At 16.8% G+C, this 18521-nt stretch overlaps 2 protein-coding genes across 2 annotated transcripts, besides 15 other annotated features; both read right to left on the minus strand. All coding sequences in view use genetic code 6, as the record gives it.

The window, feature by feature from the left end:
• Positions 1-779: 779 nt before the first annotated feature.
• Positions 780-814: a microsatellite.
• Positions 815-3596: 2782 nt separating this feature from the next.
• Positions 3597-3646: a microsatellite.
• A 1078-nt stretch (positions 3647-4724) lies between these two features.
• Positions 4725-4770: a microsatellite.
• Positions 4771-4944: 174 nt separating this feature from the next.
• Positions 4945-5345: a microsatellite.
• Positions 4950-5130: a microsatellite.
• Positions 5287-5354: a microsatellite.
• A 244-nt stretch (positions 5355-5598) lies between these two features.
• Positions 5599-5645: a microsatellite.
• Positions 5646-6999: 1354 nt separating this feature from the next.
• Positions 7000-8091, minus strand: IMG5_167300 (hypothetical protein; the record flags this gene model as incomplete). Its single annotated transcript, XM_004030065.1, has 3 exons — positions 7000-7110; positions 7213-7704; positions 7942-8091. 3 exons carry the CDS (start codon positions 8089-8091, stop codon positions 7000-7002), a joined length of 753 nt encoding a protein of 250 aa, XP_004030113.1.
• A 15-nt stretch (positions 8092-8106) lies between these two features.
• Positions 8107-8143: a microsatellite.
• Positions 8144-8809: 666 nt separating this feature from the next.
• Positions 8810-8877: a microsatellite.
• Positions 8878-9448: 571 nt separating this feature from the next.
• Positions 9449-9488: a microsatellite.
• A 2519-nt stretch (positions 9489-12007) lies between these two features.
• Positions 12008-12055: a microsatellite.
• A 451-nt stretch (positions 12056-12506) lies between these two features.
• Positions 12507-12549: a microsatellite.
• A 1322-nt stretch (positions 12550-13871) lies between these two features.
• Positions 13872-13902: a microsatellite.
• Positions 13903-16295: 2393 nt separating this feature from the next.
• Positions 16296-16355: a microsatellite.
• Positions 16356-16687: 332 nt separating this feature from the next.
• Positions 16688-16749: a microsatellite.
• Positions 16750-17297: 548 nt separating this feature from the next.
• IMG5_167310 (lipase family protein, putative) lies at positions 17298-17753 on the minus strand (the record flags this gene model as incomplete). Its single annotated transcript, XM_004030066.1, has 1 exon — positions 17298-17753. The coding sequence occupies one exon, from the start codon at positions 17751-17753 to the stop codon at positions 17298-17300; it is 456 nt and encodes a 151-aa protein (XP_004030114.1).
• Positions 17754-18521: the final 768 nt, after the last annotated feature.

Here is an 18521-nt window from a genome sequence, read left to right on the forward strand (position 1 = left end):
GAATATATTATACTTATTTTCTTTATTATATTCATATTCTGCTTTGTCACATAAAAACGTACAAAACTTTTTGTTTTTATTTTCTAAAATATCCACTCTATAGAAGCTTGTTTTAAGTAAAAAAGTTTTAAATTTTTAATTTGTTATATTTAGTGATTTTTATTTTTCTTCGAAATATAAATGTTCTATTGAATAAAATTTTATTTGAACTTCAGTCATAAGTTTTTTATTTTAAATTATTTTAGTTTATTAAATTGTCTATATATGTTATCAATTATTTTAATGATTATATGTTTAGAATATTTTATAATAATGATATAATTTAATTTTTGATTATAAATATATAATAAAAAGAAATTATATTTATTTTAATTATATATTAATTATTTTATGTAATTAATACATTATTTAATTAATTTTTAAAAATATATTATATTCATTAAATTATTCTAATTAAAATAAATAATTTAAATATCTAATTTACTCAATATATATATTTTAAATTAAATAGTTTATCATTATGATGACATAATAATAATATTTTTTCCTCTTAATCAAAAAAAGTAATACTTTCAAAATAAAAATAAAATTAAAAAGCATTTAAAAAAATTAAAAGTAAAAATTTACTATTATTGAGCAACAAATTTAATTTATATAATTTTAATAATTAATAAAATGAATTATAGGCAATATAAACATCTATATTAGAAAGCAGAATATAAGATGATAATTTTTTAAAATAAGCTTAATATATTACCCAAAAAAATGTTGCATATATTAATTTATTTTAAAATAAATTTATTTCAAAAATAAAAAATAATTAGAATAAATTTTTTATTCTCAAAATAAAATCGAAATTTCATATCTGAAATAGGAAAGTAAAAAATTGCAAAAACAAAAACAAAAATATTGATTGTTTTAAATACTTTATTTTTTAATAAAATTATTTCGCAAAGATAAATGATTTAAGTAATTTTTTTAAAATTATAATTATATTGAAAAAAAAGTTTTCATAAATCATTATTTATTTAAAAAAAAGTAATTATAATATTTTAAATATATTATTAATAAAATTAAAAGAATATTTTTTAGAAAAAGATTGAATTAATTATTATAATATATTTTTTATTTATAATACTTTTAATTATCAAACACTTAATATATTAAAGTTATTTAATATATCTAAAATTTTAAATATTTGTAATCGATAAAATGAATAAAATTTGTATAATAATTTGTATACATATAAATTATTAATTTAAATATTTATTATTTTAAAATAATTAAAATTAATATTTTTTTATTAATAGAATGTAAAATGAATTTATTATTATAAAAAAAATATAATAAATATGAAAATATATATATATATATATATATAGAAGACATAAGGTAAGAATATAAAAAGCATATATATTTTTTATAAAATTAAAAAATAATATAATAACTAAGTTTTAAAACAACGATTAAAATTATAAATTTTAATAAGAAAAGACTTTTATTTTATTTGTAAAAAGAATATACTTATATACTTTATTTAGAATATAATTTAATAAGTTCTAAAAAAATATTATAATTTATATTGAATTATTGTAGCTTATAAACTAATTAAATATAATAATAATTATAAATTAACTATTCGATACATTGAATATCAATAAAAAATAATACCATAAATTGCATTGTAAAAAATCTAAAATTAAAAGATATCTATATTTAATTAGAAAAGCTTTTAATTGTAAAAAACTTTTCTAAAAATAAGTTAAATAAGTTTTTGGATGAATTAAAAAAAGGTTTTTTAAAATAAAAAATTATAGTAAATAACTTAAAATAAAAAAAAAAAATGTAAAAAAAGTTTTTGCCCCTCCCTAGCACATGATGCTTTCTCTTTAATACAGCTGAGATCTAGAAAAAAATGATGTTTTATCGCTGAGCATTTTGATGACAAACACACTATACACCTTCAATTGGATAGACCCTAACGCATTAATATATTACCTAAGAATAATTTTTGTCTTTAAATATGGATTGATGATAAATGCAACATTTTAAAATACACGTAAATAACTTAATGAATAAAATTTAAGGTTTATATAAAGAACATTATACAAAAAAATATATTAGGGAAAACAAAAATTGAAGTGTAGATACAAAAGTTAATTTAAACTTTAATTAAATTTACACACAAAATGGTATTTTATAAATAAAAAAAGATAAAAATATTTTTAAATATCATTAAATAATAAATTTAATATAAATAGATATATCAAATGATAATTTTTAATATTATAATGAATAATAAAACTTTTAGAAAATATATAATATTTAATAAAATCTGAAAAATAAATATATATTTTTATAATTTAATTTAATATAAGTAAAAAAATACTCCATAAATCTAATAATAAATAGATATAATAATTTCATATATAAAAATTAACTTTTTAATTATTTCTTCCATTTTTAAATTTAATAGACTACATACTTTTTTAAGAAGATATATCTTTTTATTATTTTATATCGCAAGTAGTTACTGCTGTATTTCGAATTTGTAAGTTTTTTTGACTTTCTTCATCTTCATCTCGATTAACAATATTAGTTTAAGTATAAAATTTTTGATTATTTAAAGAACTGAAAGACATAATAACTAAAGAGTTTTTTTTTTAGAATTTATTTATATTATTATTGTTATCGATTTAATTAATTTTTATTTGTTTATTAAAATGTTAATTTAAATTATCTTTTCCATTTTATTCTCCACCTTTATCATTAACATCTTATTCTTTAATAATTTATTAATCAATCTCATTATTTTCATTTTTTTTTTTTTTATGATAAGCTTTTCCTATCATAGTTACTGATTTTTCATATTCTTCAATAGGTCCTTCGAGTACAACTTCTTCTTTTTGGATTTCTTCTTTATTTTTTTCTTATTATTATGTTTATGTTTATTTTCTTTTTTTCTTTTTGTAAGCTGCTCCTATAAAATTAGCAACTTTTGTATATTCCTCAATAGGACCTTCTAATTCAAATTTATTATCTTAATTATTCTTTTGGTTTTATTAATTTCCTTATGATTAACTTTTTAGCATTTCTTTTTATTTTTTCTTTCTATAAGCTCCTCCAATTAAATTTGCGACTTTTTCATATTCTTCAATGGGACCATCTAGTAAAGCTTTTGGTTTTTCCAATTTTTATTGCTTTTTTTTTCTATAAGCATTCCCTATTAAGCTTGCAGCTTTTTCATATTCTTATATAGGACCTTCTAATTGTATATAATTATTTTATTTGTTTTATAATTCAATATTTTTTTGATCAGAAACTATAGTATTATTTTAAACACAATCTTATTTTTTGCCTATATTTTCATTAATAGAAGTATTTTCAAAATTATTAATAACTATTTTTGGGGGAGAAACATATTGAATTCTTGGAGAAGAAATACAATTATTTCCATTATAGGAAACAGCTTATACTGGTTCTTATTTTTTTTCGATACTTTTTTCGAATGTTAAATCATTAAAATTATTCATTAACTCATCTTCTTCAACATGAGGAATACATAGCTCATTATCATTTAAAAGAAAAGGTTATATTTATTATTATTATTATTATTATTATTATTATTATTATTATTATTATTATTCTTTATTTTCATTTTTCTTTTTTTTATTTCCTCCAAATTATTTATATAAATCCTTATTAGCGAAACCGTATTTCGAATTATTATTGTTATTTGTATTTAATTACTATATTAATTTTTAATTAAATAAATCATCTTCTTTTTATTATTATTTATTTTCTATTTAATTTTTTTATTTTTCTTTTGATTCGTCTTTCTTTTTTTAAAATGTATCTGCCTCTTCTATTACTTCTTGGATAATATTTTCTTAATTTTCTATTTAATTTTTTTCATATTTATTCTTAAATTATTCTTCATATTCTTATTCTTCATCATCTAACATAATTGGCTTTATAGATTCAAATGTACCATCATTATTAAATCCTATATTTTAATCACTAAACTATTTATAAAAAATTGGAAAAATAACTTCTTCATCATTTTAATTATTTCTAACTCCACCAAGCTTGATATTTTCTTCATTATCAAATCCATTTTAAACTATTACAATTGTTTCGTATGAATTTTTTATTATCAAATCACAATTTTTGCATTAAATTTATTTCCCTTCCAATCTCAATTCAACTTTATCAAATTAAACGTTAGTATTTTGTGGTAAAAAGCTTATACTTAGGCATTACTAAAAAATATTTGTGTAAATATTTTTCTATAAAATCATAAAAAGAGCATATAAATAAGGCTTAGTGGCATAAAAATCTCCTTTTTCTGAATTATAAATATCTTTAACATTAATAAAATGTTCAAAAGTATTATTTTCACAATAAAACTAAATCACAGCAGTTTAGTTTTATGTATTAGTAATAAACTATAAAGAACCAACAAATGTTTTTTACTAAAATTCATTAATATCTTTTAATTGGGTTAACTTTATTTATGCTATCAATTCATATTTATTTAAATATAATTCTTGTTCTTCATCTATCTCTTAATCATTTACAATTTCATTTTAAGATATATTTATATTTTTGTTAACATTATTTACATTCTCTTCTGAAAAAGGAGTTGATTAATGGCTTTTATCTTATTTTAGGGATATTTTTATTGAATTTTTTCTTATGGTAGATTACAATTATTATTGCTATTATATTTACTGTTATTAAGTTTATATTAATTATTATTGAGTTTATGCTTAAATGCTGTTTTCAGATGATTTTTATTTTTATAAGGAAATATTTTAAATAGTAGATGTCTTTTCTATAGTATTTTTATTAGTTAATTATAATAATTCATAATTTTTTTTATTTTTTTATTCTAAAGTATTGTTTTTATTTTCAATATTTAAAGTTAATTATTTTTCTAATTTATTTTATTATTATTAATTTTATTTATACTATAACTATTATTATTATAATTATTACTATTATTATTACTAATGCTAATACTATTATTATTATTATTATTACTATTAATATTACTATATTTATTATTATTAATTATACTATTATTATTACTATTACTATTATTATAATTATTACTATTATAATTATTATTTTTATTACTACTACTATTACTATTGTTATTACTAATACTATTACTATTACTACATTTTTTAATATTACTATTACTATTATTATAGCTATTAAAATTACTATTACTTTTACAATTAGTCTTATTATTACTATTAAAATTCTTTTTACTATTAATATTATTATTATTTTTTATATTATTATTATTATTATTATTATTATTATTATTATTATTAATTTTTATTTGTTTTTTCTTCCACTTAACTTTATATATATATTCTTTAAGGTTATTCTTATTAAATATTTAAATTTGGTTATGTTTAATTTTATATTTGTTAATCATAATTTTTATTATTAAAATTTGAATTTGTTTGCTTTTTTACATTATTACTTTATTTATTAATTGTAAATGACTTATTGTTTTTTTAAAAAAGTGAATTTTAATTACAATTTGGTTAATAAAAATAGGGTGAAAGTATAAAATCTTATAATTTTTTTTTTTTAGAGATTTTTTTTTATATAAAATTTTTCTTTATTTCCTATATTAACTTTTAAAAGTATTATTATTATCATAATTATTATTATACACCCTATTATTAGCATACCTTTCTATAAATCGATTTAACTAATTTTAAAAATGTTAAGCAATTTTACAATTTTCATTTAAATATTCCAAAGCAATATTCACTGAATTCTCGTAATTTACCAAAGCTTCTTCATAATTTCCGAAAAATTCTTCTTCAACTCCTACATTATGGTAACTTATAATTAAAGAATTCACATCTTCATTATTTTTTACCTCTTTTTCTAAGAAATCATGCTAACTTTCCAGCAAAGCCCTCCTGGCGAAATCTAAACCTTTCTTATGTTAATCTAATTAAGAAAATAAAGCAGATAAATTTAAATAAGTTATTCCTAAATATTATCTTTCGTTATATTATTACAATATATTTAATGCATTTTCATAACTTTTTTACGCTTTTCGAAAATCGTTCATTCTTCTATAAACACAACCTATATTATTTAAAGTCAAGGCATGCATTTTTACATTTATATATAAAGGATTGCAAGTCCAATATAAACACTTTTGTAAAATCTTTAATGATGTTGGGGTGTTTTGCTAGTTTAAGTAGTCTATAGAATGTTCATTGCAACATTTTATAATTTAATATAGATTTTCTTCATTTATATTTTGATTTTCTGAAATTATTTCATTTAATTTTTATAATGAATCATTTATTAACCCTATTTTTAAATCTAATAAAGCATCTGTTATTTATTCTTCGATTGTTTTATCTTTAGATTACGTTATTATATTTTATCTAGAATTTGGAGATTTCTAATTGTGCATTTTTATTTGTACTTATATATGTTTTTTTATTAGACTGTAATTATTTATTTATTTTTTTATAAAAATTTATATGAATTGTTATACTTTTTATATGAATTAAAGTTTTTTTAATTTTAAGAAAAAAAATTATATTTACTATATGATATTTTTATTTTTAAAGTATATAACTAAATATTTTTTATTTATTCAATATAGTTTGTTCTCGCTATAACAATGGTTGTTTTAAGCAAAAAAATTAATCAATTTTTCTACTTTTTTATATTGATTAATTAAATTAATTATATATTTTATAATTTATATAATTAAAAAATTCAATTAAATATCATAATTATAAAATTATTATAATTTTAAATATTTATATTATATTAAAAATATATAATAAAGATGAAAAATATAATTCTAATTATTTAATAAAAAAATATTAGGCTTTATATTGTTTAAATTTTTAAAAAACTATAAATATTGCACATCGGATAAACACCCTGGTATATATATTATGCTTATATTTTAAATAGTTAGAAATACATAATATATATTATTCACATACTTTATTTATTAATAATCTACCATAAGTCGTCAGTTTAAATACCGTTTGGAAGTTTTTCAATAGCAACACCTAATCTATAATCAAAATCGATTTCGTTTTTAATCTAGGAAAATTAAAAAAAATATAGATAAAAAATAATAAAAATTTACTTATTAATATTCTTAATCATTAATTTAACTAAGATATTTATTTTATGTAAAATTACTTTTTTCATTAAATAATGAATCAACTATTTCAACATTTTCAATTGTTTTTTAATTGTCTTCGATTTATATGATTATTCATAATCTTCATTTATTTTTTTTATTCCCAAATCAGGATTTAGTATGTAATAATTTCTCAATTTTTCCACTTCTTAGAAAAGAGTTTCAATTTAATCAGAATAATATCCAATTGAATAACCTCCTGAAAATTCATTAATTTCCACCACAAGAGAAAGCCCAACTTTTAATTATTTTTTAAGCAGGTTTTTTATTAAAATCCAAGGAATACTGATATTTAAACTTTCGTTTTTCTCAGCAAACCATGCCAATCTAACATTTGTAAGATAAAGTTATCCGAAAATACCTTATTCTGATCCTATATTATATACATTAGAATATTTTGAAACGACATTTTCCCCATTTAATAATAATAGACTTTTATCCTAAACAATAGTTCCTCTTTTTAATTCTCTATAAGGTATTGTTTGCTAATACTATTTTTGAACTTGTTAAAAAATATTAAAAATATTTGAAGATTCGCCTTTTTTAGTCTTAAAAATAAACTCAAATTTATTATTAGTTAACCTAGCTTTTATATGTATTGTGTATTCCGTTCCTAATAATTGATTTCTATCTTATTTAATTTCTGATGAAAATATTGTGTTCATTCCTATTGATAAATTTATTGATGGATCATTTTTAGAAAACCATATACATCGTAAATTTGTTACTATAAAGCAACCACGCTCGTGTTGGTTACCTTTATAATCTTCTATGTAGTCTTGGGATTAAAATTCCACTTCCCCAGCACATAAATCTAATAGTTTTTTTTAAAGATCGAATTTTATTTCATGGTCAAAAAATGATTGGTAATAAGTCATTTTTTTAGATTCTCTTTATTTTATTTTAAATTATTTTCTTTTATATTATTTTTAAAATATAATAATAATACTATATAAAATTTTTTTTATTAATCATAAAAATTATAAATAAATTACTTATATAAATTAAAAATACTTAAAAAGCGAATTGTAATTTTTTAAAAACTAATTTATAAAAGATTCATATATTTTAATAAAATATTTATTTATTTAATTTTAAATATAAATTTTAGTAAAATTATAAAAAATCAAATATTAAATATTTATAAAAATATACGAGTGTAATGTAAACATTGAAAGTTTAAAAAGCTATTTTAATTTTAAAAAATAATTAAATTTTTAATTATATAATAGATTAACAGTAATTAAAAGTAACTTTTCTTTTAATAAAAATTTAGAGAATATTTTAAATAAAAAATTATAATTTATCAAATTGCTTATTAATAATAATAATGGATTGATAATTCAATTTTAATTAATAATTAAAGATCTTTTTATTTATAATTTGAGTTTAATTATTCTGCTTTTAATATAAGAATAACCTATTATATATGTAGTATATTAAATATAAATTAATAAAAAAATATAATATATTAAATTATTTATAAAAATAAAATAATTAAAGAATATAATATTATAATATTATATAAGTTTTTTATTTTTTAAATATAAAAATAGTATATTAAAAATAAAAAAATTCAAATATTTAGCAAAAAAGTATTTAATAGTATATATTTTATATTATATTTTATCTATTATTTTATATATGAAATATTTTATAATATAACATTTAAAATCAAATATTTTTTTTTTACTTTGCTATTATAGTATAAAAAAAATTATATTATCTTTAATTAGTATTCTATGCTTTATTATTTTTTAAAAAATAAACAAAGAATTATATTAAATTATTGATAATAACTAAAAGATAATAAAACAAAAAAAGAAAAAAGAATAATGATTTTATTTATTTATATATTTTTTACTATCGCATTAATTTAATTATCATTTGAAAGTAATTTTTTAATAAATTTCATTTTTTTTGCATGCTAATAATCGCAATTCATAATAATGCTAAAATTTAATTTATATTTTTTTGAAAAAATAGATAACTATGAATTTATTAAAAAACTTATTAATTTAGAAGAAAATAATTTAAGTAATACAAAATTATATAGCTTATAAACCGAAATATAAAATAAAAAAAAACAATATTAAATAAGCTTATTTATCATATGAATATATTTGGATTTTAATTTATTATGTTTTTTTAAAATTTGCTAAAAATTTTTTTTATAAAGGAATCGAAGAATAGTAAAACCTTATTAATAAATTTGATGAAAATGAAGTACAAAAATATTTTTTTTAAAAATTAATTATTTTTTAAATATTTATTAAAATTAAAAATAAAGCTTTCAATAAAAAATCATTGTGAAGAATTTTTTTCAAAAAAAAAATATGTAAGATAATAAAGTTGTAATATTTCTCAATAAAGTTTGATTCCAATTATATTAGATGATTTAATTTAATTTAATTAGAAAAGCGATTATTGCTTTTTTGAGACATTAACAGATGAAAAATATCCTCCTTTAGATTTATAAAAATTATAAAAAGAAAAATAGAAGCAAATATTCAATTTTAATAAATTATTTAATCCTCTTTCATATATATTTTCATAAGAGATGTAGAAGAAAAAAAAAAAAAAAAATTATAAAATAATAAAAAAAAAAAGTTATACATTTATAGAGCAATAAGGAAATTTTTAAATAATCAATTAAAGCGAATAATATACAATAACAATAGAAGATATAGTATGTGATTCTTCAATAATATAAATTGAATAAATAAACGAAAGTATAAATCCATAGAATAAAAGGAATGTAATTTTTCATATAGTTCCTGAAGAAAAAGGTGAGCAAAAAATAACTCTGTATTTCAAAATAAGCATTTAAGATTAAAATCTTAAAATAGTAGCTCAAAGAACAATATCTTACTTAATATTTTTAAAATCAGTTAGAAAAAAAAAAAACACATTTATTTATATAATTTTTTTAAAAAAACAGATAAGAAATAGTTCATATGTATCTTCTTTAATAAACACAACAATAAAATGTTTATAAAATTAAATTGAATTTAGAAGTTTAAAATTATTTAATCCTTCTGAAGATGATTTAGAAATAAAAAGTATGTATTTTACTAAAAAAAGACTATATTTGACTGAAAGTATAAGTTAGTTTAAAAAAAATGAAGAAAAAGTCCATGAAATAAAATTATAAGACATAATTAATAAAAATAAATGGCGGATTACATCTCAAAATGAAAATTAAGTAATAGATTATGTCATAAATTTTAATTCTACTGGAAATTTCGTTGATTATTTAAGAATCATATTTTCAAATTCTTAACATATAATTTAAATTCCTATAAGAATTTAAGTTTAAAGGCAAGGACTTAATTTCGCTTAGCCTTTTCTCCATTTTGGAATAATACCAAATGAATATGTAAATTTTATTTTTTAAAAAAAAATATTACAATAATGATAAAAAAATATAGGGATTTATAAAAAGAAATATACAAGTGGAAAATAATAGTAATAATTATATACAAATAAAAGACATAATAGTAATAATGAAAGATAAAAACTATAACTGCATTTAAATTTAAGCACTAATAGACAACGAAGTAGATTGTTTAAATAACGAATTTAAAAAATTAATAATAAAACCTCAAGAAAAAATAAAATAAGTTGCCTAATTAAGTATATATCCTTCATAAAATATAGAAAATCAGAAGGCTTTTATTGGAAAAATAATTATATAAACAAACCAAACAGAAAAATATATAGAATAAGAGTTCAAATTTTATAAATATAAGCAAATTTTGAATTATAACCAAAACATAACAATGCATTATTTCCAACCAAATGAAAAAGGCATTCAAAAAAATCTAGTTATATAGAATAGTTTCACTTCCTAAATATAAATATCACGTGTTTTATAGGAAAAAAAACTTTTTAAAATTTTCGATTTCGAAGAAAGAATTCTTGATGTAGGTGAATAAAAATAAATTTTAAGTTTCCAATATATAGGCAATGTTTCAAAAATAAAAACTTATATTGTATTTGAAATTAATAAGAATTTTTTTTTGCCTGTTTTTTTATAAGTTTTTGATTTGAAGTTGACTTTTGTACATAAAAATTAGGTTTTTAATAGTAATAACTAAATGGTTGTCAATTTCGGAAATATTAGATAATATGATTCAGGACCTAATACTGTTTAATAAGTTAAAATTGTTAATGACAATCCTTAAAATGTGGAAATTTTAGATATTTATTTACCTGTTTTTATTGAAATTAATCTCAAATAAAAAAAACTAAGTCTACTTCCTTATCAAAATTTTGTACTTATTATCAAAATTAAGAATTAATATGTCCGAAAAAGTAAAGTAGAAGATGTAATTATCATTGAAACAAACTTTGAAAAATTTAAATTTGTTATCTAATATAACGTTGTTAATGGCGAAATTATTCTTTCTTAAAAAAATATTGTTTTTACAAAAAGCTAAAACTTTAAAGGAGAAAGTAAACAAATTTTTGTTTAAAATACTTTTGATGTTGACTTATTTGTTAAAGATATAATTATTTAAAATGATAAATTTGTTCCTATTCTTCATTCAAATATTATTAAAGCTAATTCCGAAAACTTTTATTTCGAAGTTTAATTTAATCATATTATTGAATATGTAATTTATTTTTATTTATAATTTTTGTTATAAAGAAATATAGAAAAATAACGATTTATTTAACGATAATTTTATTGGAATAGAAGATATTATAGCTTGGAGAGAAAATTAATAAGTAAAAAAAATTAATAATTTTTATATATGCTTTTTTAAATAATATTAATTATATACTAAATATAAATTGAATAATAAAATTTTATAATTAATAAAAAGAATTTTTAAAAAGAAAAGGATATTTAAACTTCTCTTTAACTAATTTTAGATTTATTAGAGTTTAATATTAATATTTAAGCAAAAATAGAACCAACATAATTAATTATGAGCTAAGAAATATAATTTAAAAATTTTGAAATAAATGGATATTATTTTTAGTAAATAATACTCCAAAATAACTTAGATTATCCAGTTTAATTTTAACTGTACCTTGCACCATTTGATATAGATTAAATAGAAAAATATAAAAATTAGTAATTTAACAAAAATTGCAGTAATTTTAAATTATATAATATAAAAAATAGGAATTAAGATAATAAATAAATAGAGTTAGCTATATGCATGCCTTAGCAATCCTAAAATAATATTATAACATAAATATTTAACAAGATAAGTGCTTTATTTATAGATAAATAAAATCAATAAACATATGAAATATAAGATTATAATTCGTTAAATAGAATAATATAAGTAAAAAAATAAATAATTAAAAATAAAATATAAAAAAGCTTTCACATTTTGATTAAAAAGATGATTATTAATTGACTTTAATACAGAAATTTTTATAATAAATAGAAAAAATTTTTGACGATAAACAGGTATATATATGTATTGTTAACACAATATAGTAAAAAACATATGAATTGTTCATACAGAATTAAATAATAAAAAAATTAGTTGAATTTTATAAAAACCCAACAGAGAATCTATTGCAAATAGAAGAAGAAATAAGCAAAATTTCATAAATGAAACGAGAAATAATTCAAATTACGAAGATGACAAAATCATTTTCTAGCAGATTTGTTCAGTAATCTTAAACCAAAAGAACTTTTTTAGAAAAGATATAAATTTTTATTTAATCTTTTCTTTTTTTTCCTAAAGAAGATATTGCTATAAATAAGGATTTTGCAAACAATTTACCTCCCTATTAATAAGAAAACTAAGAAGACTAAGAACAATAACTCTTTTTGAATTATTACTATACTAATAAAAGTACCATTATATAGCCTAACCAAACTGAAAGCTCTCATATTATCTATTATATTCCCAAATTTGGAAATGCTTCAGGAAATATTATAATTAAAAATAATGCGAGTGGAATTTAAATTGTACCAATTTAAGGAAATGCAGGAGTTGGTAGAATAAAACTTATTGATGTCGATTTTCATATTCCTTTTCTTTAATTAGAAGACGATAAGGATTACTTAGTAGAGAAAGAATTATATTCCAAAATAATCCAAAAATATATCTAATAAGATGTTTTCATACTAAGTTATACATAAAAAGAACTCGAATAATTACAAAAAATAAACTTAAATATAGGTTGCAAAAAGTTCAAAATATAAAATATAGGAGACTACCCTATAAATATACAAGGAATCTATATCGAAAGTTAAAAGTGTGAAGGATATGGATTTTCTATTTACTCTTAATAGTGTGAATATAGCTTTATTTTGTAACCTTAAAAAAATAAAAGTATAGACATTTGCTATTAGACAAATTATCCATATACAACACTTGAAAAGAATTTATATTTTTATACTTAAAGTTATTCTTTTAAATTTAAAATTAAAGCATAATTTCTACATTTAGATGAAATCAAATAAGATTAATATTTACAATAAAATAAATAATAATATAATTACCTAGTTTTAATAATTTTTGGATTGTCCATAGGAATACTTATATATATTATTTTTGCTTTCGTTTTTTATGAAATTTTTTTATAAGTTTTTAAAAAAGATAAGGCTTTTTTAAAAAGAATATTCTCTTTTTCAAAAAATGGCAATTATTTTTCAAATAAAAATAAATTAGAAAATGAAACCTTTATTTTAAATAATTTTATTTAAAATAATTAATTGTCTTAAAAAACACTTTCCTGTAAATAATTATTGAATTAAATATATGAAGAAAATAAAAAATAAGTGCTTATGTAATAAATATAAATAACTCTTAATTAATAATAGCTAAAGTAGTAATAATATGAATAAGAATAACTTCTAAAACAAAGTGAGAATAATAAAAAATCTCAAGAAATAGAACTTAAGTTGTAAGAAAAAGAAGAATTTATTGAAAGAAAAAAGAAAAAATAAAAAGAATAACAAAATTAAAATAATGAAAATATTTCTGAAAGTAAAAATAAATAAATTTCAATTAAGAATTATGATGATTAAGAAGCTAAAAATATAAAAATTCTCCGAAAAACTTAAAATTATTAAACTTATTAATAATAAAGTAAATGCAGCATCCAAAATTTAGTAAAAGTAACTGAAAATAAAGATTTGAACTCTGAAAATAATTAATATGACTAAAAAAAAACTAATAATAAAGTATAACAAACTAAAGTCCTTGAGTAAACTTAAGATAGTAATATTTAAAATATTGAAACTAACATCAATACTAGTATCCCCAATAATAATAATGGCAATAGTATTAATATTAATAATACAAATAAGAATAATAACACTACAATTACTAATAGCAAACAAAATAACTAAAATAACACATAAACTAATAACAATAATAATTTAATAAATATAGAAAGTATTAATTAAATTAGAAAATAAGAAGAAAATTATATTATGGATAATTTTCAATATTAAACAATATAATATTAACCGATAATTTAAAAGAAAGAGTTTTTAGTACATGATCACAGTATGAGTAGTGAAAATGAGGAAATATTAATCACATCAAACAAAAAAAAGTAAAAGAAGAAGAATTGGAAAAAAATAAAGAGATTAAAAATTAACCAGATGAAGAATAAGGAGAAGAAGAACATGAAAATGATAATTTATAAAAGAAAAAAATAACTACAAATGATAGTAGTGAAGGAAACTTTTCAAGTGGTGATTCACTATCAGGAGAAGAAATAAAGAATTATACGTAATAATTTAGTAAATTTAAAGGCTTTGCATTTGGAGATTACTAAAACATAACTCAAAATAATATAAAATAATTTCAAACAATAACACAAAATATAATATATAATCGTTAAAATACAAACTAAACAGAAAGCAGTGATGAAGATAATTTAAAAAATAAATACTATAATGTTTTTAATTAGAATTTTTCACTTTATCCCTTAAACTCTGGTCTAGATTGCTATCCAAATTAATTTTATGAAGAATAATAATAATAATAAAGCAAATAATAAATAATTTTTACAGAAAATATATTAATAAACTAAAAAAATGCAAATATAAATAATTAAATAAATCATAATTCAGACTCAGATTTTTATTCCGATGAAGGAAGTAATTCACAAAATGATGAATTTTATTCTGAAAGGTAAAATAAAGGTTTCTTAAGGCCAAATTTATTATTTTAATCTTATCAAAATACCCTTTAAAATCAGAAAATGTCTCCTTAATAATAATACTATTTTGGAAATTAAGTATTCTTTAACAAAAGTAATAAAACGCAAGAAAAAAGTTTGAATATTCCATTGAATAACTAACATATTTTGAAAAACTAAATACCGAAATCATTTACACCTAATACTACTTAAACTAATATTGGAATACATTTAATTGGCCCTCCTCCAGGTATAAAAATCGATAATATAAAAAGTAAAATTCTTGATTCTGATTAACCGATTGATTCTTTATGCGGATAATTACCTCCTGGAATTTCTTAGAAAATTAATAATAAATGAATAAAAATTATTAATATAGATTTAAAATAATCATAACAGTATTTTAAAATAATTTATATATATTCATTTTTAAATAAATTAAAGTTAATATAAAAATATTACTTATTTAAATTTTATAAAATATTTAATTTTTTATTAAATTTTTTATGTTTCATACTAAATTTGGCATATAAGATTTATAAAAAATAAAAAACTGTACTGTATAATCTTAGGGTTAAAATGAATAAAATTCAATAGAATATCAAATTAAATAAAAGTGTGCTAAAACATCCAAGTTTAAAATAAGCAATAAGCTTATAAAATTAAAACAATTAATAATAACATTAAATATAAAATTTAAAAATAAATATTTTTAAGCAGATAATTCAAGCCTAAAAAAAATAACTCTAACTTAAAAAAATTTAAATCATAAACTATAAAATAAATAAATATTCTTTTTTTGTTTTTAAGTAAATTAAAAAAGACATCTAAAGAAGATCTTTAATTATGCTTTACTTTTAATAAGACAAATTAAAAAAAATAAGATAAAAAATACAAAACTAATATAATTTTGTATTTTTTTATATTTATTCATTATAAGATTAAATTAATTAATTTATAAAGTAAAAATTTATAAAAAAAAAATACATGAAAACACAAAAATTATAAAAAATGCAATTAATAAAAAATTAAAACATAAATAAATATTTCTAATCAAAATTAAAATATTAATTTATTCTTAAACATGTAAAAAATGATATTAAATTTATCTAATAATATAGATATTTCAAATTTAATCAAACTTAACTTTTATAAAAATTAAATATTTAGATAAAGATAAAGGAAAAATTAAACTTATATATGCTAGATCATCTATTAAAGTATTTATTTGAATCTACTATTTTATTTTTATTGTTATTCAATTTTTTGTATATTAAATTATATATAATTAAATAATAAATAAAGAATACATAATTAATGAAGAAAAAGTATATATAATAATTATTAATAATTTTAATATAATAAATATTTTTTTAATATTTTCTAATCATTATAAACATTTTTTTTCTTTTATTATTACTTAAAATCATATAAAAAATTAAATATATAAATTTCTAAGAAATATAAATTAATTATATTATATATTTATTTGTTATAAAATATAAACATTTAATTTAATAATGCATATTCTTTACAATAATATGATATATTAATAATTTTAATATATAATTATTTTTCTTTTAATTAATTTTAATTTTGTTCAAATTTATTTATAACTAGTAAAAAAAAAAACTATAATATATAATAAATTAATCAATATTTTTAATATTTAAGGTTAAAATTATATAGTGAAATGAATCAAATACATTTATATTTATATAAATATATACAAGATGATTAATTAATCAATCTTATTTTAATAAAAATATAGTAGATAAATTTATTTAAAAAAAAAAATTTAAATAAAATCTCCTTTACTAATTTTTTTCAGAAATATCATTTACATCCTGTATGCATTCCAAAATAATTAACATGATCTTTAATTGTATATTTATAAAACCATATACTATTTGAACAGGTTTTATCTTCAGTTATAATACAAATTTTTAAGTTATCATCTTTTAAATCCAAGCCTCTGTTCCTACATGTCTATACATACCTGCAATAGAAGAAGGAACATGAGGTACAATATCATTCTTATTTACAGTTCTATAGCTATTTTTTACAAGGTTATCGAAATTTTATTAAAAATATCGTTTCCAACTCTAGGTGATCCATAAGTATAATGATAAATCATACCTCTATTATTAACTAAATTTAAAAATGCCAATTCGAATGCAAATAAAGTAGCTAACGCTCCTCCGTAAGAATGTCCAATAATATAAACATTAGCTGTAGGATATTTTTAAGTGAGATTTGTTATACATTCAATAGATTAATTTAAGACACTCTATAATCCAACATAAAAGCCTTTATGGACTTTACAACCTGTACAGTGTTTATAACATTTGCGATTTATTCTTATATTATTAATCCAATTTTAAACATTTTTAGTTCCTCGAAAAGCCATAATTATCTTATTTTATTGTTAATTATATCCACAATAACATTATGTATTTTATTCTTAACTAAAAATTACTTAAACCTCTTTCATACCAGGTTTTTCAGAGCAAAATAAGCAAGTCCAATTTTCTATCTCAGCTTATGGACAATAGCTTATTTTAGAATAATATGATACTTCTTTTAAGTATTATAAAGTTATTTATTATGTAGTTAATTATCTTTTATTTAAAGGGTTTAACTTCTTTAGTAAATGAACTATTAGAATTAGCAGAAAAGTAGCTGCTAGTATGTATTTGTAATTCATTTGATTATCTTAATTATTTATTTTAGATAAAATATTATAATAAATGTAGATATTAAAAATTATAATATTTAATTTATATATTTTTTATAAATAATAATAAATTTTAAAAATCTAATAATAAATTATATTATTTTTATTTTTTAATATTAAATTATAAATAATTTTAGACACACGTATTTTAGAAAATTTCATGTAAAACAATTACTTCCAAAATTTATCATTTATAAATAATTTTATATTTATAATTATCAATAAAATAAACAAAAATAATTTCAAAATAATTATATTTTAATTATATTAAAAAAATTATAACCAGAAATTTTTACTATAAATTTCTATTTATTAATTTAATTTTAATTATTTTTAATATATATAAAATAAAATAAAATATAATATTAATCTTCTTTATATGTTTAATAATTAAATCATATTTATTAATTATGTCCATTACATATAAATTCTTTCTTATTC

Source organism: Ichthyophthirius multifiliis (assembly GCF_000220395.1).
Source record: "Ichthyophthirius multifiliis unplaced genomic scaffold scaff_1120509251244, whole genome shotgun sequence".
NCBI lineage: Eukaryota > Ciliophora > Oligohymenophorea > Hymenostomatida > Ichthyophthirius > Ichthyophthirius multifiliis.